This window comes from Folsomia candida, unplaced genomic scaffold (genome assembly GCF_002217175.1).
Source record: "Folsomia candida strain VU population unplaced genomic scaffold, ASM221717v1 Fcan01_Sc005, whole genome shotgun sequence".
Taxonomy (NCBI): Eukaryota; Metazoa; Arthropoda; class Collembola; order Entomobryomorpha; family Isotomidae; genus Folsomia; species Folsomia candida.
The window spans coordinates 4493244-4507119 of record NW_019091197.1 but is presented as its reverse complement, the minus strand read 5'-3'; the positions used below and the strand labels follow the sequence as shown (position 1 = coordinate 4507119).

General features: G+C 36.7%; 4 protein-coding genes across 9 annotated transcripts; 3 read left to right on the top strand and 1 right to left on the bottom strand.

The window, feature by feature from the left end:
* The first annotated feature begins 18 nt into the window (after positions 1 to 18).
* Positions 19 to 2878, top strand: LOC118435728 (O-antigen biosynthesis glycosyltransferase WbnK-like). Its single transcript, XM_035852129.1, has 2 exons — positions 19 to 397; positions 806 to 2878. Exons 1-2 carry the CDS (start codon positions 246 to 248, stop codon positions 1875 to 1877), a joined length of 1224 nt encoding a protein of 407 aa, XP_035708022.1. The 5' UTR covers positions 19 to 245; the 3' UTR covers positions 1878 to 2878.
* LOC110849700 (glycoprotein-N-acetylgalactosamine 3-beta-galactosyltransferase 1) lies at positions 2709 to 6162 on the bottom strand. 4 transcript variants are annotated; one of them, XM_022097136.2, is made up of 8 exons: positions 5499 to 6159; positions 5232 to 5383; positions 5042 to 5158; positions 4637 to 4897; positions 4473 to 4577; positions 4235 to 4392; positions 3556 to 3625; positions 2709 to 3029 (listed from the first exon to the last, which is right to left on the bottom strand). In XM_022097136.2, exons 1-8 carry the CDS (start codon positions 5630 to 5632, stop codon positions 2917 to 2919), a joined length of 1110 nt encoding a protein of 369 aa, XP_021952828.2. In that variant the 5' UTR covers positions 5633 to 6159; the 3' UTR covers positions 2709 to 2916. The 4 variants fall into 4 exon arrangements, with proteins under 4 accessions (XP_021952828.2, XP_035708023.1, XP_035708025.1 ...); XM_035852130.1 differs by having other exon boundaries at positions 2709 to 3625; positions 5499 to 6162; XM_035852132.1 differs by lacking the exon at positions 3556 to 3625 and having other exon boundaries at positions 2709 to 3521; positions 5499 to 6162.
* Positions 6163 to 7768: 1606 nt separating this feature from the next.
* On the top strand, positions 7769 to 10341 carry LOC110849949. Its single transcript, XM_022097432.2, has 2 exons — positions 7769 to 8057; positions 8680 to 10341. Exons 1-2 carry the CDS (start codon positions 7868 to 7870, stop codon positions 9432 to 9434), a joined length of 945 nt encoding a protein of 314 aa, XP_021953124.1. The 5' UTR covers positions 7769 to 7867; the 3' UTR covers positions 9435 to 10341.
* A 531-nt stretch (positions 10342 to 10872) lies between these two features.
* LOC118435866 (O-antigen biosynthesis glycosyltransferase WbnK-like) lies at positions 10873 to 13500 on the top strand. 3 transcript variants are annotated; one of them, XR_004835040.1, is made up of 3 exons: positions 10873 to 11574; positions 11798 to 11941; positions 12354 to 13500. XR_004835040.1 is itself a non-coding variant. In XM_035852352.1 (3 exons), exons 1-3 carry the CDS (start codon positions 11665 to 11667, stop codon positions 13420 to 13422), a joined length of 1266 nt encoding a protein of 421 aa, XP_035708245.1. In that variant the 5' UTR covers positions 11588 to 11664; the 3' UTR covers positions 13423 to 13500. The 3 variants fall into 3 exon arrangements, 1 of the variants encoding a protein (XP_035708245.1); XR_004835039.1 differs by lacking the exon at positions 10873 to 11574 and adding an exon at positions 11588 to 11734; XM_035852352.1 differs by lacking the exon at positions 10873 to 11574 and adding an exon at positions 11588 to 11734 and having other exon boundaries at positions 11815 to 11941.
* Positions 13501 to 13876: the final 376 nt, after the last annotated feature.

The following is a 13876-nucleotide window of genomic DNA, read 5'->3' as shown; positions in this document are numbered from 1 at the left end:
AGTTTACCTCGACGAATACTTCTGCATGGATTTTAAATCCAAAATCTTTTAAATTTTAAATCAGAATTTAAAATATTAGAATGTACTACGGTGGGTGGGAAGTTGCTCGCTAAGTCTGTAGCGTGTTAAGTTTTTAATAACGAAAACATAAATTTCCTTTATTATGTAACCTTAGGGAATTACGGGAGAATATATCACTCTCACAGACAACAGATATAAACTGCGAAGTAGTTCAGGGCCATACAATGGCCCTGAAGAAGATTACACGAAAAGTGCATCCTGTACTTTTCTTCGGCACGATGATCAATTTGTTTGTGTCTATTTTCAATGTAGTCTATATTCAAAAAAGTATATCTAACATGATGGATAACGACAGACCTCGTGTTGAGCGATCGACGTAAGTTTTTTGGCGTTTTTGTTGCGAATGGGTGATGTATATTTCAATTTTTACGGAGATTTAACGTTTTCGATTCAATTTCGATTTCTTTGATTTCAAAATTATTTCAAGGGCGTAGACAATAGTTATAAAACTTAATAATGTTTGTAGAAATCAAACTTTCGTCCATCCTTCGGGTCATAAACATGCTGCTCCAATTCGATTTCACTAATTGGCTGAAACTTACAATGATCGTACTGATATGTATTACAATTTCGATAAGCTAATAAAAAAATCGAAGTACATATTGAAGTGTGGACGAAGCTTAAAACGATTCCTATCATGTAAAAACGTGATAAAGCTATTTAATTCCTTGAGATAACTACATCTCCGAATAGTACGTTAACTCTGCATCTTCTTAAATTTCAGACGAACTCATCCCATGCTGAAGACTGGAGATAACTCTATCACTGACAAGAATTACTACATCCTTGCCGCAAGTTTAGGAAAAACATCAACTAAACTCAGAGTCTTATACCCGAAAGGGGTATTTCTCAGAACGAAGGGCGGGATTGGAAACCAGCTCTACCAATATGCCTGCCATTACGCACTCGCTAGAAAACATAACGTCCCCTTGTACATCGATCAACGCAACCAACGAGCCCAACACAAGACACGGAATATGTCCGTTGAAGATAGATCCTTTGTACTTGACTCATTTAATGTCCCCTTATTCCCCTGGAACACAATCGATGAGACGTGGCCGCTGCCCAACATTGTGGACATCACTGACTCCGACCTACTTTCAGGTTCCTATAATTCTACCTCGTTTCGAGACTCTTTGGTCAGTCTACACGTGACCAATTTCTGTCAGTCTGAAGCCTACTTTGCCCAATATCGAGACGAATTACGGCTTTTCTTCACACTGAAAGACGGTATCCTAACTGAGGCGGCAAAGTCTTGGGCAGAATTTATCAAAACTGCGGGAAATATAGGGGAAACAGTAGCTATTCATATTCGACGTGGCGACTTTGTCTCGTACAACACCACAACCCCGTTATCATTCTTTACTACCGCGATATCTAGTCTCCGGGAGCAATTGATAAGCCGAAATAATAAAGATATCCCGATTTCTTTATTTATATTCTCTGATGACGCAATTTATGTTAGAAATGTATTTCTAAAAGCTTTACGCGAGACTGAAGGAATTTATAATATTCATATAGTTTCAGATCCTAGCAAGTTTACGAGTTTAGAAGAATTATATATGTCTACGAAATGTAAGAATTTTGTCATTCCGAACAGCACTTTCGCATGGTGGGCGGCTTACTTGGCCAAGCATCCGAACAAAATTGTGTATGCTGCGCATCTAACGACGGAACATGTTAAATGGCTCTACGTGACAGAAAGTCTTGAAAGACAGCAGTTTTATTTGTGGCAATACAAGCACATTTACTATCCGAGCGGGTGGAACGCTATTTATCCGCCTTCACTACTATAGTGGGAAAATACATGTGAATCTATAGTATGCATGACACTCAAAGAAATCCGGTGACAAATGTGATTCTACCGGCTCTGGTGATTACACCAGAGTCGGTATTACACTCCGTACCACCAAGCGAGTTGTGGGCTGTTGCCACCTAATGACTCCACTATAATCGAGCGGTGACATTATGTCCATCGAGTCATGTATGTATAGTCACCGGTCAGTCATAATCCGGTGGTCAAATTTCTTAGTGTTTGCAATATGTTCTTATGTCTACAATCGAATCGATGTATGTATGTATATGTATGGTCTGCTGTATCCTCAGATAATCCCTCTGCTCAAAATAGCTACTAACTTGCGTATTATACTCATTCTAGCATTTAAGTACTGTCTTCCCATTCTAGCCAGACACCTGATGTGCATAAATCTTCGTACATTTTAGTTATTTGGAAATTCTATATAAAAGAAACACCCGCAACTTTCGCGAACGTGTCCGCTACATCGTTTTGAAACATTTTTTTGCCAACACTTTCTCCTGGTTGAATGTCAGCCGATTTGGGGAGCCTGCCCCCCAGCGCAACGAAAACATAATTCGCCCATCAAAAAGTAATAATCCGCCCGATTATGAAATTAGCCCCATTTGCCTATCGGATGGATAGATATCACATGGGCAAAAGTACATCTAAATAACTATATACATATTTATATCCCCGTTGTTCGAAAATAATAATTGGACCTCCAATCCTTGTAACGGACAACGGTTAAATACCTGTAAATTTACGGATAATCATAATGTACAGATATGTTTCTTATAATTGTGATTCACCGAATATACATTCGCCGGCATGCATTTGCTCATACATTTTGTTTATTCATTGGAACATACATTGTATTCGTAAGTATTATTATTATCATCATCATTTAGAAAATTGTAAAAGGACTTAAACATTATCATGTAAGTATATGTAATTTCACTATTACTGGATGGAAAATAATAAATTATGGTTTGACAATTATTCTGCTGCATTCGTTTGATGGATTAGATAGCTTTCAATTATTTGACTGCATGAAGGGAAGTTGTGCTACTATCCGGTTCATTGATATCTTCTGTGGGATCATGGAAATGCGTTGCGATCCCAAATGGCCTCACATGATAAATTAAATACTCTGAAAATATAACTTAACGAAAATTAGCATTTCAAAACAGTAACAACCATGCAAATGTGTTTCGGCGTAGTTCAGATTTCTACCCGACCAAATTTTATTTACTCAGCTACAAAATAATTGTCACTCGCATGTTTTTATATTTAAATATTTTTCAGCCAAACTGGAAAAATTCTCGTCTAGAGATTTGTAAATATGTTTTTTTTAATCGAACAGTCAACCTTTGTAAACATTTTTAAATGTGTTTTTGAAATTGTGTTCCAAAATTTAAAACGTAGTACACAATTTTATAAACTAAAAAACTTTGAAACGGCTGATTGTTTACACAGGGCTTCGAAAACCAATTGGTTAAAAATGTTTTCAAACTTACGCTACAGGTTAAGGTAAAACAAAACTACAAAAATGCAGGTCTGTTTCTTGTCGTAGAGAAAATAGAACGTGGTCCCATCGAAATCTGAGTTTAGCCGCATCCACTTTCGAATTGCATGTAAAACACTAGACAATAAAAATTGTTTGACTTTATTCTCACCGAATACATACATCTGATTCGGATTAACGTAATGGAATGAGATTGCAGTATCACTGCAGCAGCCCAGACCCTGCAAGGTTATTATTGCATTATGCTGGCTCCGTAGTTACGTATTTTCACGTCATGTTCCCCATCCAATGGTAAATTTACCGCTACAGGATAAGGAAAATGACAAAAATACTTGACTACGGAGTCGGTTTACCAGTTGAAATACAAACAATGTTAACCCTTTAACGTGTATGATTTACAACAAGAAAATGCATTAAATCGGGGACACTATAAGTATGTTGTGGTCATGGCGCGGGAGGAGAAATTTAGGAGTTTTTAATAAAACTCGAAAAACTGAAAAATCAAAAATTTAACATTGAGTTGTATAGGGAAATATCCAAATTTTTGGGAAGAAAATCTTCAAATTTAGCATTGTGTTGGCATAGGAGAAATCCCTCAAAATTGCAACAATTTTTAGGTTGCGGAGAGAAAATGGTGAAAATCAATGACCTCCTAGTTCCTAGAAACGACAGTTGTCTTCCTTCCGCGCCATGACCACGATTTTTCAGGACGACTTTTGTCGTGCTCCCGAATTAAACCATTTCTTATAAAACGACTATTGTCGTCGTTACAGTTTAAAGGGTTAATCGGGGTAAAAATTCTGTAGATCAAGCAGAACAACAAGTATTACCTCTTCCTGAGGATAGTACATATACTCCCAGTGCCCATGAGATTCGTTAGCAGGAGTATGACCAATATAACGCTCTGGAAGAAAGGGTAGGAAACGATAGCGGCCTAAATGATCTCGGGAATCTCCAGCTTCCACGCCCACGTTCACCATACATTTTCCTATATCAGGTCGAAGATTATTTTATGCACACGTTATTATTTTTTCTGAAATATGCTATTGACACATTTAGTTTTTGCACCCATTTCTACATCCTCGGAGCCTTTGTGATCCATTCTGCATTTAGCACCATTTGGAAGAGCATCCTCAACAAATCTTCTGAGAGCTTCCTTGCTAAGAACATACCCTACAAAATTAATGGAAATTTTTAAAATGTAATGCTGTGATGTTCGATGATCCGGTTACCTGCCCCACCACTCATATAACCCTGTTTAACATGAGGTTTAAACTTGCACCCAAAATAAATGGGATATTGAGGATCAATGTCTCTCAAGAGGAAGCGAAGATTTTCCATAATGACGTACGTGTCATCGTCGGCCTTCATGAACCAATCGGCGTCACCAAAATGATGTTTATATACATATTTGAAAGCTTCCTTCGTTTTTGCCCACAAAAAATCTCGTCCTTCTTTGACGTTTGGAAGTGCAATGCTTGGTAGTTTTGGATCTAGAAAGCAAATTGAAATTCATAGATTGAGCCTGAAATTATACACAAATACACCGAACTCAACGATAAATATGAATATAACAAAAGAATTGTTGAACTTTTCTGACCAGATTTTATAATCTTAAATGATATCATAATTGTTACCTGCTGTAGAACTCATAAATAGAAGTTTGTCACATCTTTTTCCCCAGGTTCGCTGCACGTGGACCGCCTTTGTCTCGTGATTTACTGGATTTGTCATAATCCAACATAGAACTTTTACTGAAATTTTAATTTTAATCGATTGGGTAGAAATTTTGTTTGCTAGAGGGTTACTTTGTATTTATAAATATACCCTTCTTGGACAAGCGATGTGCTTCTTCATTGTACATTTCGTTGTAAGATAAATTGCGAGAAACTTCGCTACGAGGTCCGGCATCGGTCATGGACCCATGGGCATCAGTTTCATTACGGTCATTGACATCAAGCCCGGTTAGACTCGACAATCTACAAATTCCAAAGTTATAACCAATTTTATTTAGCTTGGGTGGAGGTTGTCCATACTTTATGGATTAACTGTAGATACATTTATACATATAAAGATAAAAAAAAGTAATGAAACCTGTACTCTAGTATGTTGCTCGGGTAGGAAGAGTATGCACTAAAATTTAGCACATAGACGAATCCAAACACAAATAAAATTCCCATTGACAGAATTATTGGCAGAAAACTTCGCTCGCGTCGTCCAGTCAGCATGGTTAAGGAGACTAGTATGGTTGGCAAGCCTCAATTTTGTGACCGTCCACGATGCAGAGTTCGGCGGGTATCATGGATATTGGAGGTTGGAGGGCCAAAATTTTTCATGGAGGTTGGAGGGCGAAAATTTTTCATGGATATTGGAGGTTGGAGGACGAGATGTTGGCCCGGATAACGGATATTTCGAGGTTGGAGGGCGCGAATCATTCAAGGATAATTGGATATTGGATAGCTTGGATATTGGTACAAGGTGAGGAATTAAGTTTGTTATTATTATAAGTAGCACACTTCACAAGATGTGGTGGACAAATGTCAGAAGATCACTTGAGCGAAACAGAGGCCAGTAATAACACTGTCACAATGCGGCATTAGTAAAAATAATTTTCTACGCTTAAAATACCCTCGTTTATAGTCAGCCTTTCACGACAATTTAATAAATTTGGTATTACGTATTTACTTCCGGCGCTGAAATGATCCCTACCGGTCAGCCACTAGACCAGTCAAGGCCTTTAATTGAAAACTGCATTTGAGCTATAATGAAAATTAAAAATCGATCAACTACAGACAAAAAACTGTATGCTTAATATTTGTCCAGCTAATCAAATAACGAAGTTAGCACAGGTGCAAATCTGCACCATGCATGTCATAGACGAGAGATTGTGTTACAGCAGTATACGGCATATTGGTTTCACACCTTGCTGCATACGTGTTAATGGTTTATTATTTTCCTCCTTAATTCAGACCGTATTTAATATACATAACATGGATTTTTGTATGTATATGCGTGTGACCAATTGTGCAAACGTAGATCGGGTTGTGGTTTGGTGACGTGAAAAGTGTGTCAAAAATACCGTAAGTAAACTGAATACTTCCTTGTTGAATTAGAATATTTCAGTCGACCCAAGACCTTCGAAATGGATTAAGATATTATAACTTGGGGAATATGTCCAATCGGCTCCGTTTGAAATTGTATAAAATACTTTTACATAATACACGTATTGTACCCATTGGGTATTGGGTATAATATTTATTGCATAAGCACCACCTACCATGAATGATCTTTTTACATTACTCCATTTCACATAATCCAACAAAAGTCATGATTAACCAAAATCATGCATACATAGACCAACAGACCGCAAGTAATCTAAGGTAGCCAGATTGATTATTATATACTCTCCATTCGCACACGGTAGAACTTCTACAGAAATTGAGATTTCTGAGAAACTACGGCACTGTCAGTCTCAAAGTACCCCGTCAGCATAATTTGAGAGAATTTGAGATTGACAGTGCCGTAGTTTCTCAGAAATGTCAATTTCTGTAAAAGTTCTACGTGCGAATGGAGAGTATGTATGTAGGTAAAAATGTGTATGACCATTTGTATTATTTTTTCGTAAAGATACCCGTCCCATGATGTTAAATCCTTGTGTTTTGTACTTTTAATGAATCATATGTACCTTGAAAGTAAAGGGCATATTTATATGAATTTAGTATGAAGGCCAAGTCACAACTGAATATAACGAGAAACTGTGAGTGTAACTGGACCATGGAGAATCACGGAGTTTGGAAAATTAAAAAAGGACACGTCCATTAATTCGACCTTGCCTCATTTCCTGAATTGCAAAACCGGAAGCCCGATATGTTGACTTATGGTTTGAGACATGGGCTTTCGCATAAAAAACGTTAGAAATCTCCACAAAAAAATCATCTCACAATTAAATTATTAATTTGTATAAAGCATCTCTGGACGTCATTTGTAATACACGCCTGTAAAAGATACTGACGACTGAGTCTGCGGATGAAGAATATACAGTGATAATAACTGTTCTCGGCGTTCTCCTGGGCGTAGTTTGGGTATCAAGGGGCGTTGTCTGGGGCTAAATTAGACTTTCAGTGATTAAGCTACTTCTTTATGTGCGTTTGCTACGGGTTATTACGAAATTGTATTTGCACAAAGTAAATACATGTGCATAGAGACAATACAATTGTGTGTATATCCTTTATTTATTTTATTATAAGTGTTAAATTTTACCGCAAATTATCACAAAAACATTCCAAAATAAAAAAAAGCTATGCGATGTGGTAAAGTTTCCGTATAATGGCTGCCAGTTGTAGCATAAGTAAATATGACGAAAACATTTTTGCAATGCGCATTTATTCCTCTTAGTTATCCGAAGTTTGTGTTCCAAACTGCATACAAAAATTTCTAATTTATATAAAACCCAAACTAGAACAATGAGGTCTTGGTACAACTTCAACAAGACGACATTCATACTTGCTGTTCTGTTGCTACTAATCTTGTACACATATAACCCTGAAGGCTTCAATTGGGGACAATCTCACAAATGGTCTGTTAGGTCAAATATTGACATTCTGTCCAACTCAACTTATCCTATTTCATCCCGAGTTAGGGATCTTATCGTAGGTGTGTAAGCTGTACAAAATTATGGAAGAGAGCTTCACTATTTGCCCCTCTTAGATTTTGATAGTATACAATAAGTGAACAAAAATTTCAAAGTGTTTTTCATGCTCTAGCTACAATTGCGCTTGCCACACTTACTCAACGTTGCCAAACCACGGATAAAGCTCATTCAAGCCCTCAGTAAAAATAAGTCTTACTGGGATTTTGAAAATTATTCCACCATTATACTCTCAGATGGTCGCTTTCTCATATCCAGTAGTAACTTGTATAACTTATTTGAAATCTAAATTTTTTCGAAGGCATACAATTTAAAAACTTGAATTTCATATTGCGTTTGATAAAACAACTATTTATCTGTGACTACAATCGTGGAGAAATTTCCAAAATCCAATTACAATTGGCACTTCAAGTTTTGGCGAGCGCATGAATTTTTGCGTATTTGAGTGGTTGTGGCGGCATAGGTGTGACAATGACATAAACTACTTGTGGATCATTGTTCACTCATGGGATACTACAACGAATCCAAAGGGCATCGAAATCAGAGAGTGGAAAGTAGTGAAGCTTTCCTAAGTGTCCATATTTAAAAATAAAGGTATGTAAAGTATCCACCTCTCCTTTGTTGCAGAATCCGAGAAAAATCACGACATCTTTGTTTCCAAGCGTACTTCTTGCCTTCGATTTCTAACACAAACAAAACTTTGGACATCCTGGCCGACATTTTGGGACTACTTTGTTCCCACCTCATCATGCCCCTTTGCCACTCGTCGACTCGGCAGACTTGGCGATGGTGGCAAATGGGTCTGTGGTTTGAAGGAAATCGCAATGAAATCAGAATGTATAGCGTACTCATTTGGCGTGGCGGGAGAAACTTCGTTCGAAAAGGAGTTACTGGAGACAACAAATTGCACTGTGTTCGCCTTCGACCCAACCGTTTCAAGTATTAATTTAGATTTATCAAAATACCCGGGAAGACTGCACTTCCAATCGGTAGGACTGGGAACTCCTGGGCCCAAATTCACCTTTCCGGTGAAGCGACTTAAACAATTCATGTTGGAATTAGGGCACCACTGGATTGACGTCTTAAAAATTGATGTCGAACATGCTGAATATGACGGGATGGACGATATGATACAAGATTTCCCGAATGGGCTTCCCTTCGCTCATTTGAATATGGAGCTGCATTTACACCCGGTTACTGAAATAAGTGAAGAGATTAAACAGTTCAAACATTTGCTGAACTGGTGGCTAAGATTGGAAAAGGCGGGATTAAGAGCGTATATGAATGAGGTGAATTATTTGGGCGGCATCGCGAAGGCTAAGGTGGTGGCGATTGAGTATTCATTCTTAAATATGAAAATGTTGGACAATGGTAATTTATAATGTTCTAGCACGCTCAATACATACCGTAAATACTATATTTGTAGGTCCCAAGACGGCACACATCCGACTACAATTTAAAACCGGGTATAATTAGAAACCCGGGTAAATTATTTTTCGGTTATGCATAACTTGAAGCATCTAAGAACAGGCATTAAACGAATGCCATAATTAGAGACAAGTTTATTAAATTTTTCAAACTTGGGCTCAAGACACGGCTATAAATAGAGTATTTACGGTATTTGTATTTAGCTCATCCAGTTTCCAACTAGCACGACATAAAATCATATGTATCTGTTCACTTTGATTTATAATAATGATTATTAGAATGAATTTACATATATATAAATTGAAAATACCTTTGTTAGAAAGATCTATTTTTATATTTGTCATTATTTAAGCAACTTAATCACTTCATTTCATTTATGTAGCATACTATTTACGATGTACGTATACTACGAGTTCTTAACTAAAACTAGACTATAAAAACAAGAAGACAGCGTGAATAGCCTTACCGTATAGTATCTTAGTTTTTTTAAATTTAAGCTTTCGGAATTTCAAACAAGTTTCGAAATAATAGTAACACATAATTAAAACATGCGAAAGATGCTTCTAGTTTCAGAAGAAGACGATAGGTGAAGTTTGTTGATCATAAGATCGTATAATCAAAATTTAATCACCGTACGATTTTCATAATCGAAAATACAATAAACCTTGCTTTCACCGAAGTTGTTAAATTTGATTTAATTTGAATTGAAATATTTAAAAAATCCTTAGAAATCCTTAAAAATAAGAACCTAAAATAAAACAAAAGCAGCTCAACATTGGTTAATCAGAATTGTTTTTTTTGTATGGCGGAGGATTTTACAAAGTGCCATTTGGGTCGGAATTAAATACACTCTCAACCCACTCTTCTCGATGGACTCATTTTTTGTTGGCCAACCCTGATATGCATATATATACATAAATAATACTAAAATATCTACATACATAAACTTTCAATTTAAATAATAAATTCACCCTGAATTTATTATTCGTCTAACTCCACAAGGGCGGAACACTTCGATTACTTGTTTTTCAATGGCAAAAATACCATTGGTACATTATTTCATGAATGTTTAACAAGTACGGCTTAATTTATTCAAGTGGTTGTGCATGTTTGTACTACTGAAAAACTTAGAATATTGTATGCATATTTAAATACTTACAAAATGATTTGCAGTGTACATATGCATGTGTTTATATAGTATTTGATAATAATAAAAACTTTTTATATTTCAGCTATACCAATATTTGCCAGGACATGAGTAAATACTGCTCAATTGTATGATATGCAGAAAACTTTGTAAACAAAAAGATGTACTTGATAAGCACAAGTTCTTATAAAATATACATCTTTCTACGTACATATTTAATATCGTGGTTTAAGTTTCAATAAAACGCTGTGTGGATGGGAGATGGCCCTGTAAAAGTTCCAACGACGGCATAAGATAAGAACCTTATAATTTCATAAGCCTACGGAAAAAGATGACAAAAACGTACAAATGTCAAACTCATCCAATTTAATGGTCTAAGGGATTAATAAGCATGGAATATTACAAAATTAAACCAATAAACTTAAAGTAGGTCGTGAAAGACAGAAATTCCTCAACGTCCTAATTTCTTATTCAAACAGGATAATTTTTAATGTAGGTTTTCCAAAATCTGAAGTCATCCGAAGTATCCCCGAGAAAAAATAAATTAGAAGTTACTCTTCGGAAACCATGTTATAAAAATCAGCTCAAAGTGAGAAGATATTGATGCGAGTAATCGAGCATACGGTCGAATTTTTATAGCCGGTCACCTCATTTTCATATTTAGACGCATTCGCTAAAGACATAAAATTTATTCAACATAGAAAGTCCGTATAGCCGAAAACGGGCAAAGTGAGATTTATGAGGTGTCAAGCCTACGTAGGAGGATAGTAGTTAGCTTGGGTACACCGTAAGCTTATGAACGTATACATTGTGCAGTTCTCAGGAATCTATGAATACATATAGTTAGATTGCCAGCATGTTATTATATTTTATTGCACACCTGTTTAAATAAAATTTCGTATGTAGGTTAAATTCTTCAGAACCTATCAAAAACTACCATGAAATCGGTTAGTAATTTACCCCAGCTATGTATGTACGGATTCTGGTCGGTTATTAGTGTAAAAACGTACTAAGAAAGCAGCGTTCGAATTAATCCAATGGACACTTCCCTTCTCAAAATGAAATTTCATGCAGTCCTTCTACTTTTGGGCGTAGTCGGCATGATCCGTACATACACATATTATTGTTTGTAAATTTTTGGTAAAAATTAAATTTGCTTCAAAATTTCAGTTCCCTCGTATTCTCAGAATTTCTTGTGCTGCTCTCATATCTGTCCAAGGGGAACCTTTGCGGGATTGCTTCCGGTGGGGTACCGGAGTGGTTTAATTCAGCCGGATATGCCCAGCCTAGTTCGGATATTGACCTAGCATCAAGGTAAGGAAACCCTCCGGGGGTTCGCTATTGAAAACCCATACCCACGGGTTTTACTTGGATTTTTAGGGTAGTCGGGGTAGTCGAGGTAGGCAGTGAGTCACTACATCGTGTACAAAGTTCTGAAAACAATCTGCTTTTTCAGTAATTTCGTAAAAAAGCTGCTATTAATTCTGTTTCAGTAACTAATTAACTTACAACTAAAAAAGAACTATCCCGGCTAACCGTAGTCGTTGCTAAGATTTTCTACCCAAAAACCACAATTTTCTATCCGGAAAACCGCAAGACCCCTAAAGAACCGGGGTAGTTTGGAACATAAGCTGTTTCTTCTAACTCAATCAAAAACTGTTTCAATCTTGCAATTGTATCACATTCCGGTGGTTTACTTTTATATAGCTAATGCTTATATTTGTAGGGAAATTGGTCCTCTTTTGAAGACAGGAGAAACTTCAATAACCAACCAGTCGTATTACACTATTCTCGAGACTACCCCAAAGGTCACGGGCAACCGTACATTTCTAAACCTCAAAGGTGTCTTCCTCAGAGCAAAGGGCGGTATTGGGAACCAACTCTATCAATACGCATGTCACTACGCGCTAGCTCGGAAGCATAACGCACCCCTCTATATCAAGCTTTCAAATTCCGAACGTAGTCAACTTGGCCAAAAGAGAAAACGAAACCTGGCCGTTGATGATCGTTCTTTTGTCCTAGATGCATTTAATGTCCCATTATTCTCCTGGAACACCATTGACGACACTTGGATCCTACCAAAAACTTTGAACGCTACCGACTCTGACATACTTCTTGGAATTTACAATTCTACCCGATTTCAAAATTCCCTCGTCACTGGGAAGGATTACTGCCTGTCTGCATCTTACTTTGCCCCATACCAATATGAATTGTGGGATCTATTCACTTTGAAAGTGGACGATGTTTTAACGGAGGCGGCTAAATCCTGGGAAAAATTTATCATCGAAGAGGGAAATATAAGGGAAACTGTTGCAGTGCATATTAGACGCGGGGATTTTGTCAACTTCGCAACCCCATTAACATTCTATGTTACCGCGATGTCCAGGATGCGGCAGGAATTGATGCGTCGAAATAATAAACATGTTCTAATTTCTTTATTTATATTTTCCGACGATGTAACTTATGTAAGAGACGAATTTCTGACAATTTTAAACGGGACGGAAGGAACTATTAATGTTCACATAGTTTCAGATCCGACCAAACTGACAAGTTTGGAAGAGTTTTATCTTGCTTCGAAATGTAAAAATTTTATCATTCCTAATAGCACTTTCGGGTGGTGGGTAGCTTATCTCTCCGAGTATCCGGACAAAATTGTGTATGCGGCACATGTGACGACGGAGCATGTAAGATGGCTTTACCGTGAGGCTAATATTAATGTTCAGTCGTTTTACTTATGGCAATACAACCGCATTTATTATCCGAGTGGGTGGAACGGTATTTACCCAGTTCCATAATAAAGTAATATTACTAAATGTATAATTTTACGAAACAGTGAAAATGAATAAACTTTATACCATGACTCTATGACTTTACACCAACTGTACCTATCTCAACAGATATATTGGTAATGATTGTGTTTTTGCACTCAAACAAAACATATCAATTTCATGGGAGAATTTGCTAACAAAAGTGTCATAGGTTATCACGAAGCGTTCTGGAATTTATGAAAGTAGATATGAATCTATGTTGACACGCTAAAGTTACTGCGCATGCCCAGAATCAATCGTGTAATTCAATTTCTAAAATTAAGTCAATGAGTTTTGAGATAAATGCACCTTGTGATATTTTAATCTAAAGGTAATATTTGGTAGCACAAACAAGTATATTTGAAAAAATTAGCGAATTCATTTTTCAGGAAATTTATTGTAAAAAAATGTCATACGAATTGGCTATGTTTTACAAATCGAT

Bases quoted from the DNA above. Each gene is read 5' to 3' on its own strand.
- LOC118435728 (XM_035852129.1), top strand. From the start codon at position 246: ATGGCCCTGAAGAAGATTACACGAAAAGTGCATCCTGTACTTTTCTTC. The intron at 398-805 runs GTAAGTTTTTTG...CTTAAATTTCAG, and splicing joins CCTCGTGTTGAGCGATCGAC to ACGAACTCATCCCATGCTGA.
- LOC110849700 (XM_035852130.1), bottom strand. From the start codon at position 5,632: ATGCTGACTGGACGACGCGAGCGAAGTTTTCTGCCAATAATTCTGTCA. The intron at 5,384-5,498 runs GTTTCATTACTT...TGGAATTTGTAG, and splicing joins AGCAACATACTAGAGTACAG to ATTGTCGAGTCTAACCGGGC. The intron at 5,159-5,231 runs GTATATTTATAA...TTAAAATTTCAG, and splicing joins ACATCGCTTGTCCAAGAAGG to TAAAAGTTCTATGTTGGATT.
- LOC110849949 (XM_022097432.2), top strand. From the start codon at position 7,868: ATGAGGTCTTGGTACAACTTCAACAAGACGACATTCATACTTGCTGTT. The intron at 8,058-8,679 runs GTGTGTAAGCTG...CCTTTGTTGCAG, and splicing joins AGTTAGGGATCTTATCGTAG to AATCCGAGAAAAATCACGAC.
- LOC118435866 (XM_035852352.1), top strand. From the start codon at position 11,665: ATGGACACTTCCCTTCTCAAAATGAAATTTCATGCAGTCCTTCTACTT. The intron at 11,735-11,814 runs GTACATACACAT...TCGTATTCTCAG, and splicing joins GGGCGTAGTCGGCATGATCC to AATTTCTTGTGCTGCTCTCA. The intron at 11,942-12,353 runs GTAAGGAAACCC...TTATATTTGTAG, and splicing joins GATATTGACCTAGCATCAAG to GGAAATTGGTCCTCTTTTGA.